Consider the following 11,570-nt stretch of genomic DNA (forward strand, 5'->3'; position numbering starts at 1 on the left):
CACACGGCTGGTTAAAGTGCATATGCCACTTTATTACAGGTTACTTAAAAATCAAGTCAGAGGAAGCTACATAGGGGGTTTGTATTTTAAGCATTAACATTAGACACAAAAACTAAACTGGCCATTAAAAGGGGGAGACAGTGAATGATAAGATCTTTCAGTTGGCTTCACCTAAGTTCTCCATCACCCAGGAGCCGTAGGCCCCGGTAGCCTGCCACCTTTCACTCACTGAGGACAGTCCCCCTCTAAACATAATGGCTTTATTTGTTGAAAATAACTATCAGTTGTACTAATCCCTTTTAATAAAGAAAACACAGAAGGTTATCAGGCAGGAATGATGGACTGCAGGTGCAATGCTGGCGGCAAGAGCAAGTGGAGTGCAGCGTGACTCCACAGCTCCCTGGCAAAGGCCAGACCGAGGGAAAGCAGCGGAAGCCCAGCCACAGCTGCTTAGATCTGTGCTCAGGGGTCAGCATGTGCACACTCAGACTCTCTTCTCATGCACTTTCCTACTGCCTTAGAAGGCCTCACAGTCCCACCTGAAGGTTCTAGAAGAATGCCAAGACACTGGGCCTTAGAAGCCCTGCTACTCTACATGATGCAACTAGAAGACAAGGGAGGTGGGTTGTGGGACTTGGCCACAGCACTGTCACAATGGTGGAGGGTGCTTTGAATACTGGATCGTGTCCAGAGCAGCCCCGATGTCATAATTCTTGGTCTGTAGGAGCCTGGTGAGCCAGCCGCCTTCATCCGAGAAACCCATAGACAGCATCTGGGAGAGTGACTCAATCAGCCGGGGATCAGCCTCTGTCAAAGCAAGACAGGAAAGTAAGGAGCCCCGCAGCACTGAGAACAGAGCAGCTTCACCTTCCATGGAGACCCCTCTGCTTCAGCCTTACAGGAACCCTCACAGGCTGAAGGGACAAACAGCTTGCTTTGCAGACTTTCCAGTCTTGTCACAACTGTTGGTCCTGCCATTGAAGCATAAAACAGCCAGGAGCTATGTAGACAAAACAGTGCAGTTAATTCTGCTCAAGCTTGTAATCCCAATACTCGAGCTAGAAGCAGGCAACAGGACACCATCTCAAAACTAACCCAAATCAAAACCCTTTACAGATGATGAAATGTCCATCTCTAACTGCCTCTCTGACTCCTCCCTCTATTATTTGGCATATGTAGCATGTGTACTCATATTCACTCCCATGTGGGTGCACATGTATGTGTGAAGGTGTGGAGGCCCAGAGCTGAAGTAAGGCTCTTCCTCTATTGCTCTCTACTTGATCGAGTTAGGGTGTCTGAACCCATAGCTTACCCAGTCACATGGCCAACTTGTAATGGGAGTCTGCCTGCCTCCTAAGGGCTGGGACTATAGACAGCTGACACAACTGCTCACCTTTAGCTTTTTACACGAGTTCTGGGAACCCAAATTCTGGGCCTTACTACATGTACTTTACCTGATGAGCCAGTTCTACAGCTCCCATAACCCTGCCTTGTTTTTGTTTTGTTTTGTTTTGAAACCAGGCTGTGACTCCATCCCAGAGCCTTGCACATTTAAGCTAAGCAGTCTGTCATGGAGGTGCAGAGGGTGGCCTTGAACCCATGACAGGGTACCTCCCCCAGACTCACCCATGCAACAGTTTGCTGCCTCTGCTCTTTGCAAAGAAAATACTCTTTGAAGCCCAAACACCAGATGTGGCCCAGAGATGAACCACCCACTTAAACCCTGTTGCTCTGGGGTAGCCAGCTGCCTCTTCCACAGGGCATCCACTTGGGACTGCCCATCCCTGTCCAGCACTTTACACAAACTTCAGTCTGGCTTCCACTGGGGCCTTGGCTGTGGTACCTGCCAGTAAGGTTTACAACCCCCACCCCTGAGGAAAGGGTGTGCAGTCTGAGTCCACTTCATAGCTTGTAGCCATGCAAAGCCAGCGTTGCCTTCCCTGTCCCATGTGCCTTCTCAGAACCCCTGGGCATTGAGATCTAGGAATTCCTAAAAATGAGATGAGGTTACTGCTGCTTGATGCAGACGGAGTGTGAACCATGTTCTAGTTTTCTCTAATGTCAGCTGGCAGTGACAGCTGTCACTGCAGGTCATGTCCTGAAGACAAGCCACCTGGAGTACTCAAAGACTAGGGCACCACCTTAACCCCCAAGCCAGGCTACCTCTTTTGTGTTGACAAGACAGGACAGGACAGGACACTGTGAACGCAAAGAAGGAAAAGGAAACCTCTGGTGACCACATGCCTGGTGGGAGATGTGGGTACAGGGCGGCTTCCTTCAGCCCTGTGGGGCCTTCCTGTGAGGGGTCTAGAGAGCTTGGCCCTTCCGATTCTGGCATCTGTAGAGACTGGAGTTCACCTGTGGATGGGTCCACTTCTTTAGAAGACAAATGCGTCCAGTCGTCATCCCCTCCTGAGCAGTTATCCGACTCCATCTGTTCCTGGAATACAACCTGCTGTGAGCGGCAGGGCCTGAGCCACTGACAAGTCCCACCCTCTGTCTGCTCCCAGCAAAGTGTGGCCCATTCCAGGCACTGGAGAGCTGCCTGCATAAGACAAGACCTGGGACCTCATTCATGTCAGGTAAGGCTCAGGGTGACTGAAGACACACACCAGAGACAGCAGGAGGGACAGGACCCCTCAGGCTGACGCTAGCAGACCTACCTCTGGCTGTCCCACCGACTCCAAGGCTATCTTCTTCATCTGCTCTGTCAGAGACTGAGCAGGGCCCTCCCCGGCCCCGTCAGGTTTGCTGACTTCCGAAGAGCAGCTGCTTGGCTGAGTACCACTCTTATCTTCTGTGCCTGTGCTGGAACTTTCTGCAGAGGTGGGTGTCAGGCGGCTTCTCTTCCCTCCATGTTCCACATCAATGTCAACCTCGATGCCTAGAGAGGAGAAGGAATCAAGCTGTCAAATCCAGAGGCCTTCCTGCATCTATCTCTGGGATCTGGGATCTGTGGGCTGAGGAAGTGCTTTCAGACTCTGTCCCCAACAGAACGGATTAGGGCACAAGCAGCCAGCACAAGGATGCAGTGGCTGGCCTAAACCCCAGAGCCACATAGCTCTAGATATGACCAGATAACTAGGTGACATGACAGACCATGTGACAACCCCACAGACCAGAAACAAAGAGCTGAGCTTCTCCCAATCCCAGCCTTGTTAACACACCATGCATCACTTTAGCCCTTTCCCTTCCTCCAAACCAGTGCCCCCAGGAGGAACCTGTTTCTCCCAACCCAATAGGAAACCAGGCTGCAGAGGCCAGGCCAGTACTATACATGGGCAGAATGCCTAGCCATGACTGCTGGAGGCCACGACACACAAGGCCTCATGAAGTGACAATTACACCGGACTCCAATGTTTAGCTCAGTGTGTGGCCCTGAGGCTGGAGAGCACCCAGCCAGTCTAGCAGCAGGCACATGTTTGTGGTGGGGGCTTAGAGACCCAGGTTCACTTGTGCTGCTTTTCTAATAAATGAACCAAAGGACAGCACCCCACAGCTTCACCAGTTCCTTCCCAACCACACACCAACCCACCTGAGTCCCACTGTGGGCCTTTCAACCCCCACAGCCCTAGTCCCCCTGGTTCAAGTTCACATTTGTTTATTTCCTACCCTGTCAATATTTACCTTCCTTTCCCTGTCCTTTTAAGAGACAACCTTTGGCTTAAAACAAATACAAAGCAGTATTTCCACTCTTAACACTGTGGAAATGTGTGGATGTCGCTTGTACTGGGCTTTTGTCTTCTCTCTACTGTCAAGGCTATATCTCCCCTCTGTATCAAGCTTCCTGAGTCTTCTCCAGAGGCTTTCTCATTTTTTGTGGTTCATGGCTGTCAGGCGCTGATCAGGTCTGGCTGTTCCTTGGAGAGCATACTCAGTGGTCAGCCCTCCCCAAGGCACATGGGACTTACCCCTGACATTTTCTAGCAAAGGTTCCTGACTACTCAAAGGTGGAGTTCCTAGAGGGCTGACCCTGTGAGATAGTCGTCCACGGCTTCTGATCCTAAAGACACCAGCAAGACACTGTTGGCAGGACCAGGACCACTGTCAGCTTCACATACAGAGCATCCAGAGGCAGGCACCAAGAAAACCCAGCTACCAGGAGCTGGTGTTCTTTGTTAGAGAATTTGGCCTCCCCTCAGCAAGGATTCTTCAGCTGTTGTCAGGCCAGTGAGGCTGAAATGCTGGGCCACTTGTCCCTTTGCTCGTTCCTGATGCCCATTTCCAGGCTGGTGCCTTAGCTTGTGTAGCAGAAAGGTCAGGTGCATCACGTACTGGACATGAAAGCCATCAGCTGGCTGTGTGGGGCCCTGGAGCTCTCTAACAGACTCTGTTGCTTTCCAGGACAGAATTTGTGTATGTGTAACCCTGGTTGCTCTGGAGCTCACTCTGTCCTAAGTACAGGTTGTGTATGTGTAACCCTGGCTGTTCTGGAACTCACTCAGGTTGGCCTCTAACTCAGAGATCTGACTGCCTCTGCCTTTCAACTGCATGGTCCACCACAGCCCAGCTCTACCAAGCTCTTATGAAAGGTTTTCTAGCTGCTCGCTCTCTTGTCCCTTGGCCTGTCACTCCCATCCTTCCTTCACAGTAGCAGGTGCAGGGTCTTGCCATGGGTTTTTGTTTTTTTGACACAGGTTCTCGCTGCATAGCTCCCGGTGACCTGGAATTCTCTATATAGACTAGGTAGGCCTCAAATTCAGAGCTCTACCTATTTTCCTGGTGCTGGAACTAAAGGCAGGTGCCATCGTACCCAGCAGGGTCTTGCTTCTTATAAGGGTTACCTGAACTACTTCTTCTTTTTCTTCTTCTTTCTCCTCCACCTCCACCACCTCCTCCACCTCCTCCTCCTCCATCACCACCACCACCACCACCACCACCACCATTTATGTGCATGTGGAGGTCAGAGGAAAACCTATAGGATCCAGGTCTTCCCTACCATGTGCGTGAAATGTTGCTCAGCGATGGCGTGCCTGTCTACCACACAGCTCTGGGTCCAATCTCCAGAGCTACACATAAAATGCTCAAGCCAATAAAAATGTCTCTTGAGCTGGTCCCCAACACCCACACCCAGTTTTCTAAGTAACTGAAAAGAGCAGGAGCAGGAGCACGAGGGTTGTAGATTAGGGATTTCTCAAATAATAAATCCCCAAGACTGCAGAGCTTTGGAAAATCGTTTGACGGTCTGTGACCTGTTGTCCCCAAAGCCTATGGTTTTCAAAGAACCAGTGAAGGAAGGCCCTGTGTCCCAGTGATCACAGCCTCCGAGCCACACAGTGCCCGCACATGCCAGTTCTTCCTTGGCTGGTTCTCATACCACCTACCAATCAGTAACAGGCCCTGGCTCTGGCTCACCCAACCTCTGCCTTCTGGGAGTGCGTGCCAACTCCTTCCCCTCTAAAGTGAGCCCTGATTCTCTCCCAGCTACAACCCAATTGAAACTCTGCCACTTCAACCTCCTTGGACAACAATGAAAACCTGGTTCTCTCAAGAGCTTCTTCCTCCAGTGTCAAGGCCATGTGGTGTAACCGAATGAACTGCTTTGTCTGTTTTTTGGTTTTTTGGTTTTTGGGTTTTTTTGTTTTTTTTGGTTTTTTTTTTGTTTTGTTTTGTTTTTTTGATGCTGGGAATTGAACACAGGGTTGTAACGCTCTATGACAGCTACAGCAAGCACGTCTCATCCTCAGCTGTTCAACTTAACTGCAAGGCCAGTATGTTCCTGTTGTCTCAAAGCTGCACCTGAGGAAGCATGAGCGATGGCCTCGGCCTGCAGCAAGTGGTGGTCATGCCTGTGCACAACAAGCTGGAGCGGAGATTGGTGGGGCTGGCACACCCCTTTCATCCGCATTGCTTTAAATACTGGACACAGCCTTTGCACAGTGGCCCCTGTGGCCACCTATGAACACTGCAAGTGTAGTAACCGGATGTGTGTGGGCAAACACCTTCTAAACCACACCAGTGTACCCGATAGCCAGAGCCTAGGATCACAGTATAGAGGTGACACAGGGCCCCCCACCTCAGCAGACCTCAGCTGTGTGGATCCAGGCATGGCCCAGAGCACTTGCCTTTAGCACCTTCTCCCTGCTCTCACAAAGGTTTGGGGTTCTCAAATGAGGAAAAGAAACCCTAACACTTGGTAGACCAAGGAAGAATTACATACGTTCAAGGTCAGCCTGGGCTAAAGTGAAGACTTCTCTAAAGAAAAAAAAGAACAAATCAAAATCAACTGCCTGCTTTCAAGTCTACACAAATACAACTCACTTGGCTCAGAAAAAGCAGGCTGCTGTTACCCCAAGCTGGGATAAGCTCCCCCATCTGCTAATCCATCTCCTTCCCTACTGGTTCTAGATGCTTTGTGAAGAAAGTTCAAGAATCAGCCAGGAGCTCAACCTTCCTTCAGGCGCCCATGCCAATCTGCAGCAAGGCTAATTTTACAGGACAAAACCCTGATGGTGCCCAGCACACATATCTGCCCCAGCCTCTGCAGCAGGTCAGGGAAGCTGCCAAAGGCCATTTGCACTGAATCACAGTGCAACCTGATTCTCTCTCAGCTACAACCCCTGTGGTTTGAAGAATGGCCCCATAGGCCCATAGGGAATAGCACTATTAGGAGGTGTGGCCTTGTCGGAGGAGGTGTGTCACTAGGGTGGGCTTTGAGGGGTCAGACTCTCAAGCCAGTTCATATCCTGCTGCCTGCCCATCCAGATTAGAACTCTCAGCTCCTTCTCTCCAGCACCATGTCTGCCTGCTTGCTGCCACGCTTCCTGTCATAGCAATAATGGGTTAAACCTCTGAAACTAAGCCTGTCCCAGAGAAATGTCTTTCTAAGAGTTGCTGAGGCCAGGGTGTCTCTTCACAGCAATAGAAACCCAAACTAAGACAGTCACCAAGCCACTAGGGTGTCTCACAGGATGGCAAGGAAGCTCACTCACCTAGAGGGCTGAGGGCAGCTGCCACGCTCTCCCCCACATTCTTCAGGAAATTGACATTGGGATCCTCTGATGGAGCAGAAGCTGTTGATTTTTACAAGAAGAAAGATGACCTCTAATTCTGTGACCCTGCCGCCTACCACTGTCCCAGGACTTGGGTACCAAGGTTCCTGTCATCTGGGCAATCCCTGGCTTGGGACTGCCTGACCACACTTGGTGTTTCCTCCTCTTTGGAAGCTTGGTCCCCTAGTGGGTCACATGTTGGGCCTCTCTGGCTTCTGTACCAGAGGCTCAGTACAGCCAATGTATAAATACTAACCTTGTCCTAGATGTGCAGTTTACTTAAATCATGTGCTGGCACAAGTCTATAAGCTAAGCCACCAGAGGCTGAGGAAGGAGAAGCTCAAATTTAAGGCCATCTTGGGCTACATAGTGAGTTCTAGGATACCCAGAGTTACAGAGAGACTCAAGAGGGATAAATAAATAAATAAATAAATAAATAAATAAATAATCAATCAATCAATGGTTGGAGAGGTGGCTCAGAGGTTAAGAGCACTGACTGCTCTTCCAGCGGTTCTGAGTTCAATTCCCAGCAACCACATGGTGGTCACAACCATCTGTAATGGAATCTGATGCCCTCTTCTGGTGTGTCTGAAGATAGCGACAGTGTACCCACACACATGAAATAAATAAATCTTAAAAAAAAAAAAAATCAAAAGACAGAATCCCCAAATCTAGAATGTGGGCCTACTTGTGAGCTCTTTGCTTTCAGGTTTTTGAGACAGGATCTTATGCCAAGGTTGGCCCTGAATTCCTGACCCTCCAGCCTCCTCTTCCTGAGACCTGAGATTATAGTGTATGTATGTTCTGCCACACCTGGCTTTGTGACCATGGGGTTTTTTTGTTTTGTTTTGTTTTTGTTTAAAGATTTGAGCAACTTTGGCTCTGTTATTTCCAAGTTAACCCAAAACAAAAGAAAACACGTTCTAGAAATCCAGCCACCTACCCATACCTCAGGGCAGCCTAGAAGGGCAGGGTGGGCCATTTAGGGAAATTAATGGACTTAGGCACTTATAAAACAGGGGTGCTTTGTCTCTGCGGGGTTAAGAGGATTTGATGCCATGGATGAGGACAGAGTGTAGCACAACAAAGGAGCCCTTATTTATTATGTGCAAGGCCCTAGGTTCAACCTCCATACCCCCAAAGACCAAAAAAATTAAACGGAGGTGTAATGTACAGCTGATTGTAGGAACTTCTGGACTTTTGGCCAAGGGTCCACCTGAACAAGCTGGCTACTTATGACACCTAAAGCCAGTGCAAACACCAGCCTTACCCGACTCAGCTGTGGGGCAAGGGCGACCATCCCCTGCACGAGGAGGACGTGGGCTCCAGTTCCCTGGTGGGCCCATCTCCCAGCCAGGCCAGCCAAAGTGCCCATGTTTCAGCTTCCGAAGCCAGCGGCTATGAGAGAAGCTCTGGGTAGGAGAAAGCAAGGCAGGGCAGTGAGGGGTCAGGGTTTCCAGCTCCCACCACCCTGTCCAACACCGCCCCAGGACTGCAGAGAACCAGCTCACATCAGAGAGGTGGCCAAAGGGGTTGGGAAAGATGAGCTTGCTGTGCTCCCTGTGCAGGCCCTTCCCCTCGCAGACGCTGCACAGGTCGTAGTCAGGGCACACACTGCACTTATAGCGAGTTCCCACCACAGGCCCGTTGCAACCATCACAAATCACGTTGGGGTGCACCATGCTTCGGGCCTCCTGAGCACATGGGGGGCGATGTTCCCGTCGGCACTCCTTCTTCTCTGCAGGGAGAGTCCAAGAGTCCAATTTAGTTGCAGGTAAACCACTTAGGAGGCCAAGAGGTACCAAGCCCTGCTCTGTTCAACACCCATGGCCACACAGCAGGACCTTTGTACCTCTGACACCTCCCAACCCCCCTATATCCACCCCAAGGCATCAGAACTCATCTCTGTCCTCGAGACAACTCAGACCCCTGAGCCTTAGAGGAAGCCCAATGGGAAGTACCTGGATGCAGTCTTTACCTTTAATGTAGATGCGGAAGATGTCATCTTTCACATAGGACATGGCCATTGTCAGTTCCTCATCACTGGAGAAGGCGACCAAGTCCCCATCCTCATCTAGATTGTTTAGGAAACAACATATCAGAGCCAGGGACACAGCTCATTGGTGGAGCATGCAAAAGACTTAGGTGCCATTCCCAGAACTAGAGCCAAAAGCCAAAAGAGCAGCACAGGTACCCAGCATCTGCTGGATGCCCGCTGCTATGTACAGGGAACCCAATGGTAAGGGACATCTACAGAGGCTCTAGACACAATCTGAGTGCTGGAGCAAGCAGCCAGATGGCCACTCATTCTGATATGGCGTGAGTACATGTTCTAACCCAAGTCCTAGATCCGGTACATGCACAAGGCAGAGCATATGTCATGTGTGTAAGGGTCCAGCTTCCTGCCACAAACCACTGGGCCACCTGTGCCCTCAGGCCACACGTAAGTAGGCCAGGTCCATTTTCACCTGGGAGATTCCAGCCACTACCCTGTCCTGACGGTCCAGCCCTTCAAAGGCCTCAGGCTTCAGAAGGAAAGGAGGTAAGCCCATCTGTCCCCTCCCTTCAACTACGTGACCAGAAACCACTGTGCATTCAGACGCTGTCTAAGTTGTTCTGAGGTTGAGGTTGCTCTGTTGGTTTTGTTTTTGTTAATTCTAGGTTTTCTGTGCCCTGCCTGGCCTGAGACTGCTTAGAACAGGACAGCCTCCAACTTGTGTAGGTGAGCCTCCTTAGTGCTGGGATCACAAACATATGCAACCAAGCTGCCAAGTGGTTTGGGTTTTTTTGTTTTTTTTTTTCTTTTTTGCTTTTTGATATTTACTTTTACATATGTATGTACGCACTTGAACACACAGACACACACACACACACATGCACACTTATGTGTATGCATGTGCCACGAAGGCCATAAGAGGGTGTGGGATCCCCAGGAGCTGTAGTTGATATGAGCGCTAGGAACAGAACTTGGGTCCTCTGGAAGAGCAGCAAAGGCTTTAACCACTGAGTCATTTCTCAAACCCATCTGCTTTCATTTTTACGTTAGCACACAGGTACTGGGAGCGCAGCCATATATTTCTATGTCAGTACAAACAGTCTTCAACCACCTCATACAGGACAAACCACACATCTGCAGGCTAGGATATATATATACATATATATATAATATGTATATATACATATATATACATATATATATGTATATATATATCAGGCTAGGCTATACACACACACACATGTAAAATTTATAAAAAAAAAAAAAAGAAGATTTTTAAACCGAATGTGATAATAGTTATATAACTCACTTTTTAAAAAAGGCAAGGAGTTGGGGGGGCGGGGGGGGGGTGGTAGCTCAGTCAGTCGAGAGCCTAACATACATGAGGCCCTAGCACAAAGATGACTCGGAAGGACATTAAGACCTGGGTGAATTGTACTGGACCTAGGTTAAAACTCACTTACACTGAACATTTTTTGTCCAGAATAATCCCTATGATTCCTGCACTGGAAAGCTGAGACAAGAGGATTGAAGTGAGGCCAGCCTAAACCACTCGTAAATTCAAGGCGAATCAGGCTACGTGGCTTTATCTCAGAAAAGAGACAGACTGATCAACCAACCTGGCCTACCCACAGTCCTCCATAAAGAGATCTCAATCTTATCCCCTCCCAGGGGGAGGGCCTTGTCCACTAGTCTCTTGTCAACAACTTCTAGCTCCACCCCATGCAGCCATCAACCACTGCAACGCAAGAGACGGAGCTAGTTCCGGGGTCCCCTACCTCCCTTCCCACGGGCTGCCCCACCCCGCCCCCGCCGCTTATTTACCCGCGTCACTGCTCTCCACCCCTCCTCCACATCTGCCGGGTCCCAGCTCTTCCGGGCCTTTAACTGAACCCATCACCTGATGATACGGGGAGCAAGCGAACCGCGGGATGTCAGCTGTAACCTGAGCGGCCGCCTTACTACCCTGTCCCCGCGGGCAGCCAGAGGACACGCCATCGCGTCCTCGCCCAGACCTGATACTCCGCGGCGGGGGAGGATGGCTTCCCCGCCCCGGGCCCTTACCGCGGTAGTGCGCCTGAAAGCCTCCAGGCCGCAGCGCGGGGAACAGCACAGCCACCCGGCTCAGCAGCCTCTGGCAGGGCCCCGGGCCAGCCGCGGCTTCCGCCTCCGGCTCCGGGCTGAAGCAGAAGCTGAAGCGGCGGATCTCGCGGGCCGCCTCCTCCTTGCCCAGTAGATAGGCCTTCACCGTGAGCGACGCCATAACCGCAGACTAGGTGCGGAGGAAACAGCTGGGCAGCGGCGGCTCCGAGAGCCCAGCTTTTATAGGATACGGGGGGAGCCCCGCCTCGTGGGGGGCGGAACCTCTCTGAGCTCCGCCCCTCCCCGCTGTCCGGGCGGACGCTCGAGGGCCCTTGATAGGACCCCTGACAGGTATGGGGGCGAGACGCCCCCACCGCCTCCTCTTTTTCTTTCCCTCCGAATGCATGGGTGACCCCAAGAGACCAGCCTCAGTCTCAGTTCGCTGGGAAAAGGGCCGGTAAGTATCCGAGCCTAGGCTCCTCCCAGGTTTGGGCCTGCTT

General features: G+C 50.9%; 1 protein-coding gene across 4 annotated transcripts; it reads right to left on the reverse strand.

The window, feature by feature from the left end:
* Window positions 1-11: 11 nt before the first annotated feature.
* On the reverse strand, window positions 12-11,305 carry Sqstm1 (sequestosome 1). Of its 4 annotated transcripts, none has more exons than XM_032911645.1 (8): window positions 11,053-11,304; window positions 8,971-9,066; window positions 8,504-8,730; window positions 8,263-8,404; window positions 6,933-7,013; window positions 2,664-2,884; window positions 2,359-2,440; window positions 12-807 (listed from the first exon to the last, which is right to left on the reverse strand). In XM_032911645.1, the coding sequence occupies exons 1-8, from the start codon at window positions 11,249-11,251 to the stop codon at window positions 650-652; spliced, it is 1,206 nt and encodes a 401-aa protein (XP_032767536.1). In that variant the 5' UTR covers window positions 11,252-11,304; the 3' UTR covers window positions 12-649. The 4 variants fall into 4 exon arrangements, with proteins under 4 accessions (XP_032767536.1, XP_032767534.1, XP_032767538.1 ...); XM_032911643.1 differs by having other exon boundaries at window positions 2,245-2,440; window positions 11,053-11,303; XM_032911647.1 differs by lacking the exon at window positions 6,933-7,013 and having other exon boundaries at window positions 11,053-11,305.
* Window positions 11,306-11,570: the final 265 nt, after the last annotated feature.

This window comes from Rattus rattus, chromosome 9 (assembly GCF_011064425.1).
Source record: "Rattus rattus isolate New Zealand chromosome 9, Rrattus_CSIRO_v1, whole genome shotgun sequence".
NCBI lineage: Eukaryota > Metazoa > Chordata > Mammalia > Rodentia > Muridae > Rattus > Rattus rattus.